At 38.5% G+C, this 20,408-nt stretch overlaps 2 protein-coding genes across 2 annotated transcripts; both read left to right on the forward strand.

The window, feature by feature from the left end:
• The first annotated feature begins 1,962 nt into the window (after window positions 1-1,962).
• On the forward strand, window positions 1,963-8,688 carry LOC140933503 (non-selective voltage-gated ion channel VDAC2-like). The gene is made up of 10 exons (XM_073383086.1): window positions 1,963-2,110; window positions 2,554-2,603; window positions 3,310-3,394; window positions 4,071-4,138; window positions 4,953-5,005; window positions 5,178-5,288; window positions 6,378-6,494; window positions 6,827-6,866; window positions 7,668-7,778; window positions 8,348-8,688. The coding sequence occupies exons 1-10, from the start codon at window positions 2,041-2,043 to the stop codon at window positions 8,495-8,497; spliced, it is 855 nt and encodes a 284-aa protein (XP_073239187.1). The 5' UTR covers window positions 1,963-2,040; the 3' UTR covers window positions 8,498-8,688.
• A 2,053-nt stretch (window positions 8,689-10,741) lies between these two features.
• LOC140933504 (lysosomal acid lipase/cholesteryl ester hydrolase-like) lies at window positions 10,742-17,387 on the forward strand. The gene is made up of 7 exons (XM_073383087.1): window positions 10,742-10,946; window positions 12,523-12,839; window positions 13,333-13,576; window positions 13,858-14,013; window positions 14,738-14,809; window positions 14,981-15,052; window positions 15,852-17,387. Exons 1-7 carry the CDS (start codon window positions 10,845-10,847, stop codon window positions 16,101-16,103), a joined length of 1,215 nt encoding a protein of 404 aa, XP_073239188.1. The 5' UTR covers window positions 10,742-10,844; the 3' UTR covers window positions 16,104-17,387.
• The last annotated feature ends 3,021 nt before the right edge of the window (window positions 17,388-20,408 follow it).

Below are 20,408 nucleotides of genomic sequence, written 5' to 3' on the forward strand. Positions count from 1 at the left end.
TTTTTCGCTATTTGTCTTACATTTCGCCTAATTGCAATTTCACTTGCTAGATTTCCACGTTACGTTGGCGCGTCGTTAGTAATACTTGCTTGAGAAACGCAAAATGCTATAAATTCTTCCAGTCCATTTGTACTTTCGTTATCTTTGAATTGTTGGTTCTCTATAGGTTTTTTTTAAAAATAAACCTTAGATTCGTTTAATGGAAAATTTACCATAATTCTTAACATCAATCGTTGATAGTACAGAAATTTGTCAACAATTTATTGCTTGAAAACTTTTATGTCGAGCAGTGTATCATTTGTAAATTTAATAACAATAATATAAGAGTAGCAGGAAAAATGTGTTGTTAGTCATCTCATGACCATGGGATGAACTAAAAACACATTTTGTATCTGACAGCATGTTGGAGTCATGCATGTTACTAATCACTTGTTAAATTCCTGGACTTTCTGTTCCTTATGAATGGATCGACAGGGCTGTCACTCAAATTTTAAATTGCTTGGTATGTACAATACTAGTGAGCTTACATAACAGGACGGGAGAGGGAAGAAGACGGCAAACCTTGTGTGACAAGCCTGACAATAATTTTGTTAGAAAAAACTTTTCACAAAACAAACTTTACTTTACTTTAAACAGATCTTTTTGTAAAAGATCAGAAAACATTAATGTTAAGTGACGATCGCTGCAAAACATGCAAGTAATAGCCCTGTCACATTTGTTACACACGAGAGTTTTGCTGTCCCCTTCTTCCTGCCATCCTATTGTGTAAACTCACTATTATTAGTAGGCGGGGACTTCAACATCTGGGAAATTTGAGTCTGACAGGATTTGATGTCGTGCATGTTACCAATCACTTGTTAAATTCCTGGACTTTCGTTTCCTTATTAATGAGCCTACACGGTTGTCACTAAGACTTTGAATTGTCAGGTGACTGTATGCAACAATTTTATTTATTATTATTAGAAGGCGGGGAAAGAAGGAAGTCTTTCTAGCTCCATTTGGCTGTTCTCATGATACTGCAAACAATGTCCTTTCTGGATTGAGTTCATCTAATCTCCATACATTTCTACATATTTGTTTACATTATTGGCCACTTTGAAATCAAGAAGCGAAACTGGGCCAAGTGGAATCATCCCTGAGGACGTGCTATTCAGCTATTTGTTTTCCCTGTCCCCAATAACAGTCTCAGAATTCTTTGCTTAAGTTAACATGAACCAGGTTCCTTTTTGTTTCTAAAGCGGTGAATGACACTAATGTCAAAATTTGTTTCTTACGAGTCATTTCAGAAAGAGATCTTTTCAGTTTTCAATCCGTATAGAATTCTTTCTCGTTTTTTCTTTTATTTTTGTATCGTGTAATCTGAAAATCAGTTATTCAAACTTTCCAAACCATGTACAGCACATAGTTTACGGATGAGTGGTGCATCTGATCCGGTACAAAAACCAGGCAATTAAGAACATCTTGGGCTGAGCCAGTATTTTTTATTGTGCCATGGGAGTGAAGTATGAACTTCATTCTGTATTGGAACTTGTCCCAGTGTCATTTGAATAGTCCCTCTTTCTTATTTGCTTCCAATGAAAGTAGCTGGGGATCATACTTAGCCCTAGCATTAGCATTAGATCTGTGCATCAAAAACCACAATCTATCCAAAATGTCGTACAAAAAGGCTAAGCTTTTAGCTAAGATATAACGTATCTATTGTGGCCCTTGACACTTTCTTGGAATAGCATTGATACTTGTTTATAGCGAAAGGAGGTTTTCAACTCCTTTTAGTCCTTGTATTTTCCAGGTATCACTCTAAAGTTATGTCCCTGCATTTATGTACAATACTTTTTGAAACTGTGAAGCTTGTAGCTCAAGTTAAACAATATGTTTCTTTAAGAGATACAGTTTTGAATACCTTCTATCCTTTGTCTTGTTTTGTTTACTTCTCTACTATTTTGTTTCTTTTGAAAATATTATCTTTTCAATAGGAATTCATGAACCTTGAAAATTTCTATAAAGCTTTATAGTCAATTGTATTTTATTTTACTTTAGACAATGGCTAAAGTTCCACCAAAGTATGATGACCTTGGCAAAGAGTGTAGGGATGTTTTTGGCAAGGGATATGGTAAGCTGTGCAAAAAATCAGCTAAAGTATGTGATTTTACATAAGCTACCTAATGTTATTTTTGGTTTACCTTATTGATGCAATGTAAATTAAGTCACTTACATTATACAAGCATTAATATAAACTAACACATCCACATGTACTGATCACATGAGTGGAAATGTTTTTTTTCCCAGCAAATGCATCATACATTTGCGATCTCTTTATTCATTTGCAAACCTCTGATAATCTCAAAATTAGAAGGTTCGTACAGGGTTATGAATTCTTGAAATAACAGTGAAATTTGTAAAGCAGTTTTCCAGTTTCAATTTCACATGTATGTTAATGAATCAATGGTGTAATTAACCTATTAAAATGGAACCCCTAAAACTTTTTGGTAGATGAAATTGGTGTCCAACCTAGGCAAAAAAATGGTAAAAGGGAGTGATTTCTTTTTTGTACAGGATTTGGAGCTGTCAAGCTTGACTTAAAGACAAAAGCAAAGAATGGAGTGGTGAGTGATTTCAGAATCCCAAGAAGAATAAACTGACTTTTTGGGTGATAACAGATTTTCGATGAAGTACAAGGGGAAAAAGTACACTGTGTTTCCTGGCAAGAGTGTCTGCTATAAAGCATGACTTCACATCATTGATTGTCTTGATTCTTTATTGTTTCCAAATTATCAAGATAATAGGGCCATTTATACGCGTCTTAGCTAAGCCGCGTCTTATTTTAGATGAAATATGTCGTTTATGCGGAAAGTTCGCGTCTTATGTAAGATGCTTCTTATTTTTACTCGTATAAATGGCCCTAATGATACACAATTCTCAGAGAACTGGTTCGCCAGGACAATCACAATTGCTTGGATATGCTGTGTTTGATCGTCTTGGTCATCCTAATCACCTAAAACAGCTGAAGTGATTTTAAAAACTAATCCAAACAATAATTTTACAATGTATACAGAAAACTGGCCGAGAACTCAACAGCTTTGGTAACAAAGACTTCATGAGTTATACTTAGTATTAGTATAACTCACAAATTTACCTTTGCTTTCAGTCTGTGTGGCACATACGAGACCTAGCAAATTTACTGTATACACTTATTTAAAGTAATTTTAAATAAGTGTAAACATTTAATACTGTAAAACTACAATTATTGCAGTTTTACGGTTGTTTTTTATCATTCTTGTTATAATTGTTACCTTTTTTACAATGTTTTAGGAATTTGTAACATCTGGTTCATCAAATAATGACTCTGGAAAGGTTTTTGGAAGTCTGGAGACAAAATACAAGTATTCTGACTATGGTAAGTGCTTCAGCTCTTTGGAATTTACATGTACTCTTGTAATAGTTTAAGAAGACTTTTTGAGTTCATTGAAGTCATGTTATTCTAAGTACAGATGAGTCCCAATTCTTCCTGTGAATTTGACAAGAGACAGACATTCTGCAAATCACCCTGAACATTTGAGGGTCACCTTTTTTGCTTTCTCTCATGGGCAAAGGTTTTGTGCGTACAACTGAATAAAGATGTTCACACACACGTGGCTGTGTTGTCTAGCTGCATAAAACTCATAATTTATTACTTTTTAAAAAAAGGCTAGGGACATAAGACTGCTTGGTTCTTGCAAGTTATGTTAAGCATTTGTTTAAACATTTAGGGCAACGGATCTAGAAAGCATTAAAAGCAAAAAAGCCTTTGTTTGGAGATAAAGTGAAGGATGACATTGGTGTGATCCAGCCTTCTGACAATAACAACATCCATGCTTTTTAGACATTTTTTTTTTCCAACATTCCTCAGGGAACAGTAGCTGTCGAGAAACAAAAGATTTTCTCACGTGACAACAATTATGGGCTTCAAAGCTACTGATGGCATGTTTGAAGTTTGTTGATGCTTGTAAATATTTTTACGGGTGTTTAGAATGACATCATAGTAACCATTTTTGTCCCATTTGTTGACACTGTTCTTTTGTCTGATGAAACAGGTATCACCCTGTCTGACAAGTGGACAACAGACAATGTCATTACTACAAATATTGCAGTGGAAGATCAAGTATGTTTCAAATAAATTTGCAAGAGATTTAAAGAAAACAGTTACAATAGTTCCTTAGGTGTTCTTTAGTTCTTAAAACACAAGATATCCTGATTTTGTTAGGTACACTAAGTCGGTAAATTTTCAAGTACAAACATTTGCTGAAGAACATCTAAATTATCAACACTGTAAAAAATGTAGTAAGTTTTGAAGTAGAGAGTGCAAATTCAGACTAATCACTTACTCAGAAAAAGTCTAGAACACTTATTTATTATATTGTCAACACAGCTCCCTTATTACTCTTGCATGTACATATTCACTGAGCCACAAGGGCACTTCCCATGTCCATTGCCTGCACTTGCTTTCACGATTTAAATTCTTGTTTTTTTTAGTATATTGAATTTTCTGCCTAAAATGTTGTATATATTTCAAAGAATGGTCTTGGAAAGTCGTTCAAGTTTTAGCCTGAGCAATACCTGATGTTTTGAGGGCTAGTCCCATCAAAGTGATGTTGTGATTTGCTTTTGTGAAAAGTTAGTGCTGGAAACCACCTCAGCTTTTGAATCTCTTAACAGTTGTCATTTTAAAAGTTTGGGTTTGTTCCTCTACCAATGCAGCGCCACGGTTTCTTAACCCTTTCAGTTCAAAGAGTGATCATCATCAATTTTCTCTTAACAGTACATCTATATTGAAATGTGTGGGGATTGTGCAACAAAGTTTTCTTTGTGTGTTGACATTTTATCAGTATCATTCTGTGGTCTCTGCTTGGGCTATTCAGTGCATTTCAGGCATGAATGTGTTAGATTTATTGTTATTTTCTTCTTCACTGTTATAGTTAGCTAAAGGTCTCAAGTTGGAATTTGATGCAAGCTTTGCACCCAACACAGGGTAAGTCTCTTGTCAATCCATATTTTAAGGTGGGGAAAATGCCTTAATATGATTTTTCCGTACATAGAACTTGATATAGTCATCTCTTCTGCCATGTTTAAAGCCACTGAATTTGTATTTGCAAATTGTTCTCAATAAGTGATGTTGGTATTGCATGATTTTGTGATATTAGGAAGAAGTCAGCCAAGATAAAGAGCGCATACAAACAAGATTATGTGCACTGCACAGGAGATGTTGACTTTGATTTTGCTGGGCCAGCTATCCAGGCCTCAGCGGTTGCTGGGTATGTACGATTTTTGTTGGAAGAAAAGTATGAGAATTTAATAAAGCAGCGGTGAGAATACAGCTGTTTTGAGAAAGGTTGTCGGAAAAAGTACAGGCGACAATCCCGAAAGGTATTGTGGAGTGGTTTTTAGTTCACAGTTTTTCCAATAAATTTCAAAGAATGGCACGAGAGGCCATGGACGTATGTTTGCGAGGGCTAAAGTAAAGCAACAAAAGTAGGTTCAACAGCTACAGTGTCAAGAACAAGTGTCTTGATCATATCCCATATTACCTTTCGGGATTGTCGCGTGCACCGTTTTTGCAACAACCTTTCTCGAAATAGCTGTATGAGAAATGCTAGTGACCACCAAGATGAAATGAGGAGCATTGAAAGAAAAGGGAACAGGAACACATATGACATTTCCTCCATAAGAGGTGTAACTGGGAACTTTCACGTTGTAGTTATGTAAACAATGTTAAAGAAATGTATAAAAGTGTGCTGCACTTTCAAAGTTGTTTTTTACTTTTGCTAATAAGACCCATTGATTTTTTGCCATACTAGTTGCATCACAAGATCCTTTTTGTTGTTTGAGTAAACTATAAGTATATCAACAAGAGCCTCACTTTTAACCCTGGCTAAATCTTAAGACCAGTGAGGCAGGCAGACAGGCAGGCAGAACCTTCAGATGATGATACTCTTTGTTTTGGTACAGTTTTAAGGTGATGTTACACAGAACAATTCGTAATAATAATTTTTAACACAACACAGCATTGCAATGTTGGAACGCAGTCCCAACCATTTGAAACAATGTTGCAACAAAATGTTGCAACAGTGTTGCAAAGCTGTGGTGTGCTAAAAATCGTCATTGCAAATCATCCCATGTAACATCACCTTAACATGTACAAATGAAACTGTGTTTGGTCAGTTTTGCCAGTGAAAAGGTTAATGCTTCATCGGGTTACTGACTGTAGTTGTACAGAGTATGAAGAGTAAGCATCAGAGTTTAAGTAGAACCTTTTCTCTGGTGATAATTCATGAAGGCCGTGTAGCATTCACCTTATCTTGGTAGGAAATTTGTGTTTTAATGCTCCTCTGTTTTTATGGTAGGTATGAAGGCTGGGTAGCAGGATATCAAGCTGCTTATGACACTGCCAAGTCAAAACTAACTGCTAACAACTTCTCGTTTGGCTACCGATCAGACGACTTCAACATTTACACTTCAGTGTGAGTATACCTTTCTTAATATCTTCAGGTGGGCTACAAACTAGAAATAGGTATGAGCTGTTGAAAAGATTTCTGATTTTTAGCCCATGGTTTGATAACATTGTAAACCACAATTTTCTCGGCCAGAAACTTGAATATGTAGCTGGGTCCCTTCACAGAGATCTATTTATGGTAATCCAATAAAGCATTCCAAAATAGTCCAGTCATAATGTAATGCAGCTTTATTTAGTGATACAGCTGTAGCTCTATCTTGCCTATCTTGGTTCTTCAGAACATATGAATGAATAGTTAAAGTTTCTAATGGACGTTTTAAAACCTTTGGAATTTTCTAGGAATGATGGATCCAAATTTTCTGGATTAATTTACCACAAGGTATAGTGCCCTGTTTTTTCTCAATATTTTGTCTTCATCATCATATATCTGTCAGGACAGAGGTTTCAGTAGAAGCTAGGAGCTGGGTTCCTGGCACCAGTGTTTTCTGAGCAGTACCACCTCCTTCAAACAAGATGGACATGACAACTCTCACGCCACCTTTCCAACTTTCCCTACCAAGAGAGAGGAGAAGTCGTTACTTCTCATTGCCGTTGTAGCAAAAGAACAAACCGTGGTCCTGCAAATATGGCAGATGATATGAAAAAAAAATTTACATTTATGATTTTCTTGACGTCATCCCTCCACTGTTTGACAAAGAAATTTTGCCCCATTGTAACCTGACATTACACTTCTCCTCTCAATTCAACCAAGGACAGCCTTCTAGTTACGAAATAGTGAAAACCCTGGTCAGTAGGTACAAGACTGTGACTGTCTTATTGTGTAAAAAATCACTGGCCTATGACTATTTTTTGTATTCAGAGATGGAGCCTTTTTCAAAATATTATTCTTCTGAAATGTTACACCTTCCTCTTGCTACTAGTTATTCTTAATGAAATCCCTGCACATGTTATACAAATGAAGGGGTTCCAACTGCAAGTCATGCAATTTTCTATCTCTTTAAAATGGGAAAAAACATCCTCATATCAAATTGAATTCCAAAAATACTGTTTCAGTTTTGTTACTTTAGACTGTTATTAGGCATAGAAGCAGAGCCCCTTTAAGAACAATGTGATCAATCATGTTTGTCATGAGACGTAGAACCCCAAAAACTTTGTCACTGACTATCAGATTTCCTTGTAGATCAATGGCAGTCTTGAGGCTGCAGCACAACTGAACTGGGCCTCAGGTAGCAGCAGCACTGCATTCCAAGTTGGTTGCAAGTATGATGTTGACAAGGATACATCAGTTAGGGTAAGGCATCATGGTGTTTTCTGCTGTTTGAATCCGGTTATTAATTCTTCATAACCAGCCGGCGTTGACCAAATTTTTAAGATGCATGCAATATACCATCAATTTGATGGTATATTTGCTTGGAAATCAGGTTGATCAATGGTATATTTGCCTGGGATCGAGGATGCTTGGGCAATAGTGAACTAAAAAAAATAGCGTTCACAGCTATTGTAAAGTGACAATGGCCACAGTGCACTGTTAGAGCACAGCCTTGTCTCTCATCTCTATGACACTGCCCCTCCAGTATGCTCTGTGATGTGTTTATTGGGTCTTTAAAGTTTCAACTGATTTTTCTCTCAAACCTCCAATGTTATCGTGTCCTTAACTCTGTCTTTATGTAATAATATCAATTTATCTAAAACAGTTAATGCTCAGTTGTTTGTCTGACCTGCCTAGATTAGCATTTGCTACCTGCAGGTTTCAGTGTGATTACTTAAGTCAATTGTTACGATAAAGATTTTGTTGTTGTTGTTGTAGTGATCATTGTGTTATTGATTTATTTATGTATATATCTATTGGCTGTTTTGTAGGCCAAAGTGAGTAACTCAAGCCTTGTAGGACTGGCCTTTACCCAGCAATTGCGTGATGGCATCAAGGTTACTCTGTCTTCACAGATTGACACTAAAAATCTCAATCAAGGAGGGCACAAGATTGGTCTGGGTCTGGATTTCCAAGCCTAAGCAATTAGCACTGTACTGTTGTCTGACAATATTTTAATTACCAAGTCCATGCATGCAAAAGTGTGTATTGGATTTTAGTGTTTTTCAACCAGTGTGAGGAAGCTTCTGAATTTCGCGGTGAACTGCTTGTGGCTATAATAACGTGTAAAGTCATGTAGTTGATTTTGTTTGGAATAAACTTCAAAGAGGTATTTTGTGGTCGGTGGGTTTCGTGTTAATGTGGTTTAATGGGCTCTCCTAGGCTAAATTATTAAGTGTGTCAAGCGCAAATTCAGGATTTTTTTAACATGCCGACTCGTGATCCATTAAACATCAACAACAATTTTCCATGGTCTATGCTCTTATCGATGACGTCAAAACTCAAGTGGAGCCACTTGCCTGCGGCTCATGGTTTCACTTCAAAGTTTTGAACATTTTGACGTCAATAAGAGTATGGATCATGGGAAATAAAAATATTGTGTTCGATTTGTTTTTTACAATAATATTGCCAGTTTTTGACGTCCATTTCCGCTGAAAATTCTCCAGAACTAAAATCACGCTCGCCAGAAGAGAAATTGCGCAACGACCACTTGGCGTAATTTATAGCTCTGGACCAATCAGCGCGCGATAAATCGATCTTCCCCTCCCTCACACTGAGACTGCAAGCATTTAGTGAGGGGAGTGCATCCTAATGCGAGTGTCGACGCGAGAAACGAGATTCGCGTAGTCATTTGCGTGTCTCGCGCGTTTTCTTGAAGGACCAAGAAAATAGAGAGATTGCTCGTAGTCCACTCACGCTAGCCCCGTTGTGCATTTGTTGCTAGCCTTTGCTTGGTGGAAGGAGGCGCGTGAAGGACCAGGTCATGAAACCTCTTCTTTCCTAGCCTCATGAATGCGTGACAAACGAACCCTAAAGTACGTCTGCGGGGAGGCTGCGCTTCTCCCTTTCAAATGCCTTCCTCTCATTCTAACGCAGACTTCTCGCTCCGTTTTCGCTCGTCGTCCACACTAAAGCCACCCCCGAAAAATGCAGATGAAAGTGAAGACTTTTGAAATCGGTTTGAACGTTCTTCTGAGAAGACAGATAGTGAGTACGATAATTATATTGATCTTACGTTTACACATTATCTTTTTTTCATATACCGTATTTATTCGATTAACCGCCCCGGGCGCTCATCAAATTTTTAGACCTTGGGAGTGGGCGCGTTTGAATTTTTCACCATTTTCAGCAAGTGCAGTATGTTTATTTTGCAAAAAACGATAAATGGTAATAACAAAACTAGCCGCCTACGCAGGCGTGTTTAGGGAAGCTCGTTTTTCCTCCCTCCCTCCTGGGGAGGGATGAAAAACGAGCTCCCCTAAAAACGCCTGCGTGGGAGGCTATAACAAAACGGGAAGGTGTAACAAAGTTAAGCAAAATTTCTGTAAAATACTCTGAAGAAACTCCGTTTTCGGACGGTCTATTATTATCTCTTATTTGAGTTTGTGTGCGAGGGGGTGGGGGTTGGCGCTTATTCTAGGCTGGGCGCCTATTCGAGGGGGGCGCTAATTCGAGGTTGGGCGCTTATTCGAATAAATGCGGTACAGTGTATATCAGACAGTATACATGAAAGGGAAGGAAAATCTATCATTAAGTATTTAAAAGGGCGTTAAACTAAAATGCTTAGGAAAGACAGACCCACCTTGTGGCTAGCATTTTAATTTGTTACACGTTTTTAATACATGAAAATGACATGAAGGTTGGATCCCTGTTCTAGCGATTTATTCCTAGAAAGTAGGTATGTTAAGGGGGAGCCATTTTTCAATGGAAGGTATACGAAGGGGATACTCACTCTCTCTCTCTCGCTCCGTAGGGCGGGTAGGAGAGAACCCTGGGAACGAGGTTGGTCCATATCAAGTCAATTCTCGTACTCGTATTCGTCCTCGTCCTTGAATCCAAAGATGTCTAATAGAAAACTCCAGTCTGGGCTTTTCTCATTAAATTTAGTTTTGTATTCTTTTTTCCCCTTCATTTTGCGCTTCAGCAAAAGTCCCGCACATCTCTTTTTTAATGCCAGGAGCCATGTTGAGAGGACCAGTGCCCCTATCACACCCCCCTATCTCCTTATTTAGAAGGTCACATGTTCTCAAAGTCTGGCGTGATAGTCGGAAGTCGACCCTAGAAGCGGCCTAGAAGCGCTGTTTATTTACGTTGCAGGAGGTCAAACCACTTCGCTTTTGCCTTTTTTTTGGAAATCTCCGAAGAAATCAAGTCAGTTTATGGCATACTTGCCAAAAATTTGTCGACTGAACTAAAAGGCCCTTGGTCGCTGTAAAGTCTTACATAAGCGTTGCACGTTGTTGAACCCATTCGTCAATACAAGGCAAGATGCTAGCCCTTGAAAAAGTGATTATTTGTGCTTTAGCTTCATCTGTGTGGATTGATATTTCTTGTGCGATCGCCCCTCTTCCTGAAGAGAACATGAATGTGGTAAGTTGAGGTGATTTCACTTGCAAATTACGGTCAATACAATACCCATGAATACAGCTTAAGCTTATGTCTTAACCGAAAAACAGGTGTGAGAAGGGGTTGATCACTAAAAATGTATGTAGGTAGCTTTACACAATGTTTTATACTGTGACGTTATCACCAGGCACTAAAACACAGCCAGAGGGCCGGGGTGGTATTTTATCACGTGATATCTTAACCATATGCCGATGCGGGGGGCGGGGGGGGGGGGGGTGGGGGGGTACTCTCTTATTTAGCCTAAGCGGGTATGTGCTGCTGAACAATTCCATGATGTCATTTTCAAAAAATTATTAATTCCGTGTGTGAAACAAAAATGAATCAGGGTCATAGCAAAAGGTCTCTTGATTTAACAAGGGAAGCACATGAACAATTTTTTGTCTTTAACAGGGTCAGCAGGGTTTGGCCTTGGCAGCACACCTCTACCCAAACTTTCCTTGAGTGGCCCCCCACCTCTGATTTACCATTCCTGTCACAGCTCTTGGATTCATGCTGTTTTAAATGGTGTTAATTCTTCTTCATACATGAATTCCGTCAATTTTCTCCATTATATGCCAGGCCCACTGTGACAGACATAACCACTGCGCCCTTTGGTCAAAATTCTTTAATGTCTTTGTTTTGTTTTTATTATCTTTATATATATATATTTTTTCATTTGTCAAAAAATCAGTCCCAGGCAGTCTGGCAAGGGAAAGGAGAAACTTGACAGACATGGCCTTAACAAAAGGAAATTTTTTACTTCGTAAATTAAGTCTTGGACAAAATGGAAACCAAAAGTTTGAGGAAAAATTGAATAAGAACAGGAGCCTACAGGCTCTTGAAATGAGACACAATTCTCAATGTATTAGAATGGACTCTGGACTCTGGACTGTGTGGTGGACTGATAGGGTTTAAATAAACCATCGAAGGCCACATGCAGTGTGACAATGTGTTGTGTTTAAAATCTGTATTCAATATTTAGAGGGTAAAAGTAAGATTTGCAGATAGTGGACTAGAAATAAAGCACAGATTTAAGCTAATTATTTATTTTCTTTAAGAGCCCCACAAGATATCCTTGCTTAACTTCCTTACTCTTGGCCCATACACCTTGTTCTGAAGGTCAAGTTGTGACAAGTCTAGGACACTATCAGTAAAACTTGATTGTAGCATTTTAAGCTTTTACAATTATGTCTCTTACACTTTGCAAAGATAAAACTTGTGACAATTTTTTCAATTGACTGCTACCCCCAGTGCCATTTGCCTCTCCTTTTGATAGACCATCTCTTCCTGTGTGGGTGAGGAATGCGTGACACAGCCCCAAGAACATCTGTGTAGGAGGCTACACTGTCCTAATTCTGAGCGCCAAAGGTTCCATCATAATATCAGATGGTCTATTTTAAATCAGTTCATGGCAGGCTCTGGAATTCATTGATTGATATCAATTATCACAAGAAAAATAAAGGACTGTCATTTTGTCTGGGAATGGAAAAACAAGGTGAAATGATTCCTATGTGACATAATATTACCATTGTTCTGGCTTAAATCTATTTTGTTTCTGTAGACTGAGATAATTCATTACAATGGCTACCCAGCTGAAGAGTACACTGTAACAACAGATGATGGATACATCTTAACCATTCAAAGAATTCCTCAGGGTCGTCAGGAAACGTACTTAACAGGCCCTAAACCAGTGGTTCTTGTTCAGCATGGGCTGCTCGCATCGTCTTCTAACTGGGTTGCAAATTTACCAAATGAAAGCTTTGGCTTTATTCTCGCAGACAAAGGATTTGATGTTTGGCTTGGAAACATTCGTGGAAATACCTACGGTAGACAACATGTGAATCTCTCAGTTGATTCAGATGCTTTCTGGAATTTCACGTAAGTGAGATGTTTATTTAAAGACATGTTATTAAGTAAAAATGTGAGAAATAGATGTCAGTATTTTTCAGAAAACTAGTTTTCTGCAGTTGGAACGTAAGTTCAGGAGTGTGCCCAAAGCCATTTTATTTTCCTGAGACACATTGTACTTTCACAGTGTTGAAAAAATTAGGAAGGCCACACTATGAGCTATGGGGCTCATACAACTAGAGCTTATCCCGTTTTCTGTGGCATATTCAAAGCATCAAGGAATATGTAAAGCTTCTCTTCCTATACAGACAGAATCGCTAGTCGATGCAGGGTTTATACCCTCGTGACTATAAACTGTACTGCCAACCCGGAGAAAAACGTTTCTTGTCTAAGAGAGTGGTGCAATGGCAAAACTTGAAACTAGATCTACAGATCTGAAGGATGACATGCTTTTTGCTATCAATTACCTCTTATCTGCCTCCTTCCATTCACTCATAGTTCTGTTTTAATGTTCACTTTATAGCTGGGATGAAATGGCAAAGTATGACCTACCAGCGATGGTTAACTTCGTCCTAAAAAAAACTGGGCAGCCCTCATTGCACTATGCTGCTCATTCACAAGGAAGCCTTATAGCTTTTGCAGAACTGTCCAGAAATCAGAATTTAGCACAGAAAATAAAGGCTGTCTTCGCCCTAGGACCTGTTGCTTATTTGGGTCACATGGAGAGCCCACTGAAATTTTTGGCTGATTTTCTTCCAGAGCTTGAGGTAATTCAATCTTGGAAAAATGGGGACTTAAACATTAACGGTCATTATAAATATCTTGTTAGATGTTTGGCATGTGGTATGCATGGCTGAGTATTTTTACAAACTAATTTTGGCATGGGTGCAGAACTCAAGAATAAGTCAAAAGAGTTCATGGCTATGAATATGAAATAGCCAAATTACCTATTGAAACTGAATTATGGATGTTATCTCAACTAATATTTGATCTGCCTCTCTGAATAATGCAATGTTAAATGTCATCATACTTGTGTTGGATTTTGTAGGACTTTTTCAAGTTTTTTGGTGTTCGTGACTTTCTTCCTTCAAATGACATCATAAAATGGATGGCTACGTATCTTTGTGAACCTGGTGATACACGAGAAATTTGTTCTAGTATCATTTTCATCATTTGTGGTTTTGACCTCCCGCAGCTTAACATGGTAAGATTATAGAAAACTTTAGTCGCTCTCAACCTTATGACCACTCTCCTAGGTGACCAGCTCTATTTATGACTGGAACCTGTGCTCTTGCCTGTAAATGTAAATATCGGCGTTGCAGATGACAAGAATTGCATAGAATTGCAGCTTAGTGTTATGGACAAATCCAGTATACAAAACCTCCTGAGCATCCGCTGCCAGCCAGCAGTTGGTTCTAGTTCAGGTTTCAATGTGACATTCCCACGTGATTGGAGCAATAAAATTTTCCAAAGCTGATGCCAATAGATCAGAACACTTTTCCTTTGATGCTGCATCATGGTTGCTTCTTACTAATTCACGTCAATAAGTTACTCATTACGGCTCAGCCAATCAGGAATTTGTGGATGCCAGCATCCGCAGAAATGAACAGAAGGGGGTTCTTACAGCAGGTGTCACTTACCCTCTCTTCCCAGTCCTCCTGCCTTTTTCCCTTCCTCCCAATCCCCTACCCCTATTGACCCCTGCTACGCAGGCCAACTACTGGCTGATTCTTTCCTTTGTTTCTATGTTCTTGTGAGCATAACCACCATATAATAATTATGCAGTGACATTTAAATAGAAAAAAATTATTTCTAGATAAAATTTAGGGCAATTAATGCATTAATACTCTGACTGCCTGTATGATGGCTACAAATAAGTGCTTCTCAATTTTTTATACTATTTTTGTTAAATGTTTTTATCATTTTAGACTCGCTTGCCTATCTACATTGCCCACACTCCTGCAGGAACATCAGTTAAAAATATGGCTCACTTTGGACAGGTATAGAGATTCACAGTTTTGTCATTGTCATGTTAAATATTATTAATCTGTTGAAAGTTTTCATGATTTTGGATTTTTCTTGGATTTGTAACTGATATATTATACAAAAGAGCATTAGCTAAGTATATGATCTCTGTTTTGTCTCATCAATGGGCACATTATTTTTCCTAGATGTACAGGTCTAACAAGTTCCAGATGTTTGATTATGGAAGCGCAGAAAAAAATAGGCAACATTATGGAACTGTACGTATTATAATACATGCATAATCTATGATGTATAACCTTTTTTCGTGATTACAGTATCTTGATTTGCTTGTCAAAGTAGTGGTGTAGTAGTGGTAATAGTGGTGGTAAGTTTGCAGCTGCAAAAAGTTCCTGAAAAAGACCTCTTGGGTTGACATTCGGTTGCAGCATTTCTGGGAGCAAGGGAATGTCCAAAAAGTTAGTCCTGTTTCCCTGGTCAGAATGCATGGCCAAAAAGAAGGGAGGTGGGTCACATTTCCATTAGCCTGTGTAGCTAGCTAGTGGAATTGGTTTTGCTTGTGTGAGAGCTTCACAGCATCCATGCCAAACTTTTCTCAGGTTAACGATCTCACTAGCTACACAGGCTACATTTTTACAAGTCGCTGTTTTGTCAGTAGCTTAATTACTAATACAAAGCAATTAAGGATGAAAAACCATCTTGGTTCTATGGTTTATTTATCTGTAGCATCTTAATGACCTGGCCCTGGTTGTTCAAAAGATGGATGGTGCTAGCATAAATATAAATCACTATCCAGTGGATAAGTATATATTATGAAAACCAATTGTGCATCCAGTTGATAGAGATTTATCTGATGGATAGCACTATATCCACCTTTTGAACAACTGGGGCCTGAACTTTGACTTGTGGAGTGTGGCTTAAGAAGAAAACCTCCCATATTAGCCTCTAGGAAACCAGCTTCCTTGCAATGTTTGTTATTATTGATAAGGTGTTTACCAATATCGACTAGTATTCATAAGATGTCTTTTTTTTTCTTTTTTTGATATTCTCTGTCCACAGGATACCCCTCCACAATACAATGCATCAGCTATCACTGTACCATTAGCACTTTACTGGGGAGGAAATGACTGGCTGGCAGATCCTGATGATGTGAAGGTGTTGATGCAAAAGCTTGCTGATGAGACTTTGTGGTACAATAAGACTATAAAGGCTTGGCAACATTTGGATTTCATTTGGGGATTGGATGCAGCACCTCTTGTCTATGATGACGTTGCTAAAAAGATCCTTGACAAGGAACTTGAATTCAAATAACATCAGCAACTAGAGTGGATTGGCGTCTTGATAAAACACCCTTCTTTGTAAAAACTGTACATAAGATAATTAAGCAGAAGTGTCTTGGTGAAGTAACCGGATATTAGTAATAATGGTTTCCATATGAAGGCTACCAGCGTCGGAAAAAAAGTTCAGAGCCCTTAGTGATTATAAGGAAGCATTTATTTGACCATCACAGTAATGGAAGTGAATGCTGAGGGCAATTTTCAACAAGATAGACTTTTTAAAATCGATGTTATAAAGCTGTTTTCCATTTAATCATTACAGATCATTCAAATTGATTGACTCTCTTCATCGATCATAGCCTACAAGGGGATCATATGGAAATGAGAGTACTGATCCTGGGGGGGACTCCCATATGAGAGGAGCGAGGATGCTTAAAGGAGACCAATCTGGGCGTGGCTTAACCTTTTTTGACCCCTAAAAGCGATCATTTTAAACTTTGATGACATGAATCGAGTAAATAAAACGAATTGAAAATATATAATTTTTTAATATTTCTTTCTGTGCTACCCTAAAAGAGACTTTTATGGCTAAATATAATGGTGTTTTGCCCAGAACACCCTAAGCGAGACTGAAATCTGAAATTTACACCTTAAAGCAAGATGACGAGCATCCCCGCCCCTTTCATATGGGCGTTCCCCCCCCCGGGACTGATTTGAGACGGTGCATTTCCTTACTCTTTTTAGTCTCTCCAGCTGATTTACATCTATCTTGTAGCAGGTACTTCGAATGTTTCTGCATGAGATCTCCAACTGCATGGTATGTGTAATAACTGGTACATTCCCCCCAGATGAAGCAAATGTGAAAAATGGCGGGAAACGGGAAATGACGATGAAATGACGGGAAATGACGATCTCACGAGATGACGTGGTATAGACTTCTCATCGTGACAATGTGAAAAATGTACAATACAGTTGTTGCCAATGCGTCTGGTCATCCCAAATGCCAAGGGTTGAATCCCGGTCAAGCCAGAATTTATTTTAAGAATTCAATTTAAACTGCGATGATCAGAGTGCTCATTCATAAAGTTTGGGCATTTGTAGTTGTACAATTTTATATTTTTCACGGTATACACCAACGCTGTATTTACTCTATATCTAATATAAATCTAGTTAGAGAATTAGTTAGCTAGCCTGAATTTCAGACATCCGTTCGAGTCCCATACTTCCTGGATGTCTGAAATGCAGGCTATTAGTCGGCAAAAGTTATAAAAAACTAAGCTAACAAATTAAACCTAAATAAAATTGTCTTTTAATTTTCTGAGCGTTTTAAGTTTCATTGTTTGGAATTTGACCGCTTTAGACTGAGAAGTGGTTTCATCCTATCAGCCAGGTCCCACTCCACTGCAGGAATACTACTGATGTCGCCCGAAAAAAATCGATAGTTCCCTCAGATATTTTCCATTCTCCAAAACTTCAGATGATCCTAAACAAAGAAGTGTGGTCAGTAGGGCTCTTTGAGTTTTAAACTTTTAACTTGAGATCAGGCCCTATTTTTGTCTTACTTCGTAAATGAAATTTAGGAAGTGTATCGAAACTGCTAAAATTAGGCCTGATCTCAGGTTATAAACAGTGTATAAACTGTTGAAGAAGCAGCCAAAATTGAAAGCGGATGTCTGTTGTAGAATGATATGCCCGAAGGCAAACACTCTACCGTAAACTACCGCTTAGAAGCCCTACCAGTTATAGACTCATCTACCCGCCAAAAAAAAACATTCGATTATAACCCCACCCACCAACCCCTCCCCCCGCTAGATTTCAGGAGCCGCGCGGGGGTAGGGGCTAAGGGGCAGGGGCCCCCCCACTTTTTGAGAAAAAAAGATTAAAATTACGAAATATACATTTTCAAATAAAAGGAATCCTTGATGGAATACGAATATTCGACTGGCGGACCTCTCCGAAGCGTCCAAATTTAAGATTGGTCCGTTTCGATCCTATATCATAAGGTGAGCCCAAGAGAGAAGAACCTCATTCTCTCTTGGTTGGTAAGCCTCAAAACGACTATCTTTACAAAACTGCACTTAGTCATAGACTTCTGCGTTTTCACCAGCCAGGGTCGTGTATGCATAAATAATGGCGCCTTTTTTTATCAAGGTTCTTTAAAAATCTCCACGGAGCTATGATTTTTTAAAACAAATCGAACTCGATAACATGGTAGACAGACTACGAGTAGTCCCTCATTTTTCCTCATGGATAGTAGAGCGAGCGAAACGCGAGCGCGCGTGAAAATCACGCGACGTGAGAAAGGCGAGACGCGGTAGCGCCGCGTGTAGCCTTTTCTCGCGTGGGGTGAGTTTCACACGCGGTCTCGTTTCGCTCGCTCTACTATCCCTGGAGACAAATGGGGGACTACTCGTAGTCTACATGGTAGATAACATGAAAAAGTTTTAGGAATTACCTCAGCAGAGCATGATATTGATAAATGAAATTTTTTCCCGATCTGCAAGTGTCTGATGGTAAATCCTGCAACCATCGCAATAGGAAAAGGTTCTTTTCGGGCAGCTCGTAGGTTCAAAACAAGGCTCCGTTCAATAATGACTAAAGAAAAGTTCCAAACAAAGTCGCACGGAGAGGACGGACAAACTTTTGAAGTAAATGAAGTACGCGAAAATCATGATGTTGCTGTGCGTGGTTACATTTTTTGTTACTAACTCCTTTCTCGTTTGTTAAACTATTTTAAAAAATGATTGATGAGTTGTAACTGTATTAAAAAAATATTGAGTCGACACCAGGTCAACGATTTTTTAAGTCCACAACCACAAAACCTCCCTCCCGCTAATAATGGCTAGGCCTTTCCCGATTGCGCTGAGCACCTTTTGAGCACTTTTTTGAGTTTGGAGCACTATTTTGCATTTTGAGCACCCTTAAGCACTTTTTCACACTTTGGGCAACATTTGAGCAATATTTCACATTTCGAGCAAATTTCGAGTAACATATGTCTTCTAAAACATTTTAAAGCAAAAACTGTGTGTCGCTCGCAACGAGAATCGTGTTCCAGGTCATAAATTTGAATAACTAATGATGTTGTCAAGAATAAAAGACCGTTGTCATGGAAAGGCACGTGGACTTATCCTCACTAAACGTGAGAACAGAAGTTTCTGATTGGCTGATGTATCTTGCGTGTGTCATCTCAAGTTTCTAAGACCCTGTTGACATGGAGTGGGGGACCCCGGTCTAGTGGGGTAGGTTTCTTTTGTTTTGTGTCCCCCAGAGCGTGAAAACAAAAGAAACCAACCCCACTAGACCGGGGTCCCCCACTCCATGTAGACAGGCCCTTAATCATCTGATGCTAGTACTGCTGAATTTATTTAATATTATCGTTGTATATTCTATCGACCTTTCGTAACAACCTGTCGAATAACACTAAGCAAAATAGATTGTTAATTACTTCAGTAAAAATTGACACATTTACGAAAAGCTTAGAGGTAACTGTTCACAACTTTTAGCACTTTTTGAGCACTATTTTGAGATTTTGAGCACTTTTTGAGCACTTTTTAGCCATTTTTGCCAGCACTTTTTTAGGATTTTACGAGCGCAATCGGGAAAGGCCTAATAATGGCGAAAACATTTTGCAAACGGAAGGCCTGTGTCAAAGATGTGTTCTGAGCATATGAATAATTAGCAATATCTCTCGCTAGGAGAACGAATTTTTCCCGAAAAGTAAATGTTGAGGTTTTTCTGTGCCTTAACGTTTAATTAAGGTCACGTGACATGTCACGTGACCAAAAATTGAAAATGAAGGACATATGCGAATTGGTGGCCAATTTACTTTGTTTCGATAAACAAATTGGTATTTCTTGCACAGGATAAACATACCTAACTTTCTACGTTTGGAATGGATGTACACAAGCCACAAAGCGGCTCTAAATGAAAAACCTTCCGACTCTCCGCAATGATTCTTCATTCAAGTTCAATTTAGCATTTCAGTTTCGAAGACAAGGGCAATTTTATTGTTTAAGATAAAGATTAAGCTTATCGAAATGTTTGAACTACAATGCCAGGGATGCGATCCGCTGAATATCAAGCGACAATCCCGCTAAAATTTTTCATAATTATACATAATTATGCGAATGTTTAGACCATCAACCAATCAAAATCACACTGACGTCACTGGACGGCATTAACGGCCGGTCGATTCAGACGTTGTTGAGAGGAGAAAACGACTCGAAGCAATCGGATGAATTTCAGGCTACATTTTTTCCAGGGATAGTAGAGCAAGCGAAACGCGAGCGCGCATGAAAATCACCCCACGCGAGAAAGGCGTTTTCTCTCTCCCCACCGC

This window comes from Porites lutea, chromosome 4 (genome assembly GCF_958299795.1).
Source record: "Porites lutea chromosome 4, jaPorLute2.1, whole genome shotgun sequence".
Taxonomy (NCBI): domain Eukaryota; kingdom Metazoa; phylum Cnidaria; class Anthozoa; order Scleractinia; family Poritidae; genus Porites; species Porites lutea.

Coding starts and splice junctions, on each gene's coding strand:
- LOC140933504 (XM_073383087.1), top strand. CDS start 10,845: ATGCTAGCCCTTGAAAAAGTGATTATTTGTGCTTTAGCTTCATCTGTG. Junction 12,840..13,332: donor GATGCTTTCTGGAATTTCAC/GTAAGTGAGATG, acceptor TTCACTTTATAG/CTGGGATGAAATGGCAAAGT. Junction 14,014..14,737: donor ACCTCCCGCAGCTTAACATG/GTAAGATTATAG, acceptor TTATCATTTTAG/ACTCGCTTGCCTATCTACAT.
- LOC140933503 (XM_073383086.1), top strand. CDS start 2,041: ATGGCTAAAGTTCCACCAAAGTATGATGACCTTGGCAAAGAGTGTAGG. Junction 6,495..6,826: donor TTCAACATTTACACTTCAGT/GTGAGTATACCT, acceptor GGAATTTTCTAG/GAATGATGGATCCAAATTTT. Junction 7,779..8,347: donor ACAAGGATACATCAGTTAGG/GTAAGGCATCAT, acceptor GCTGTTTTGTAG/GCCAAAGTGAGTAACTCAAG.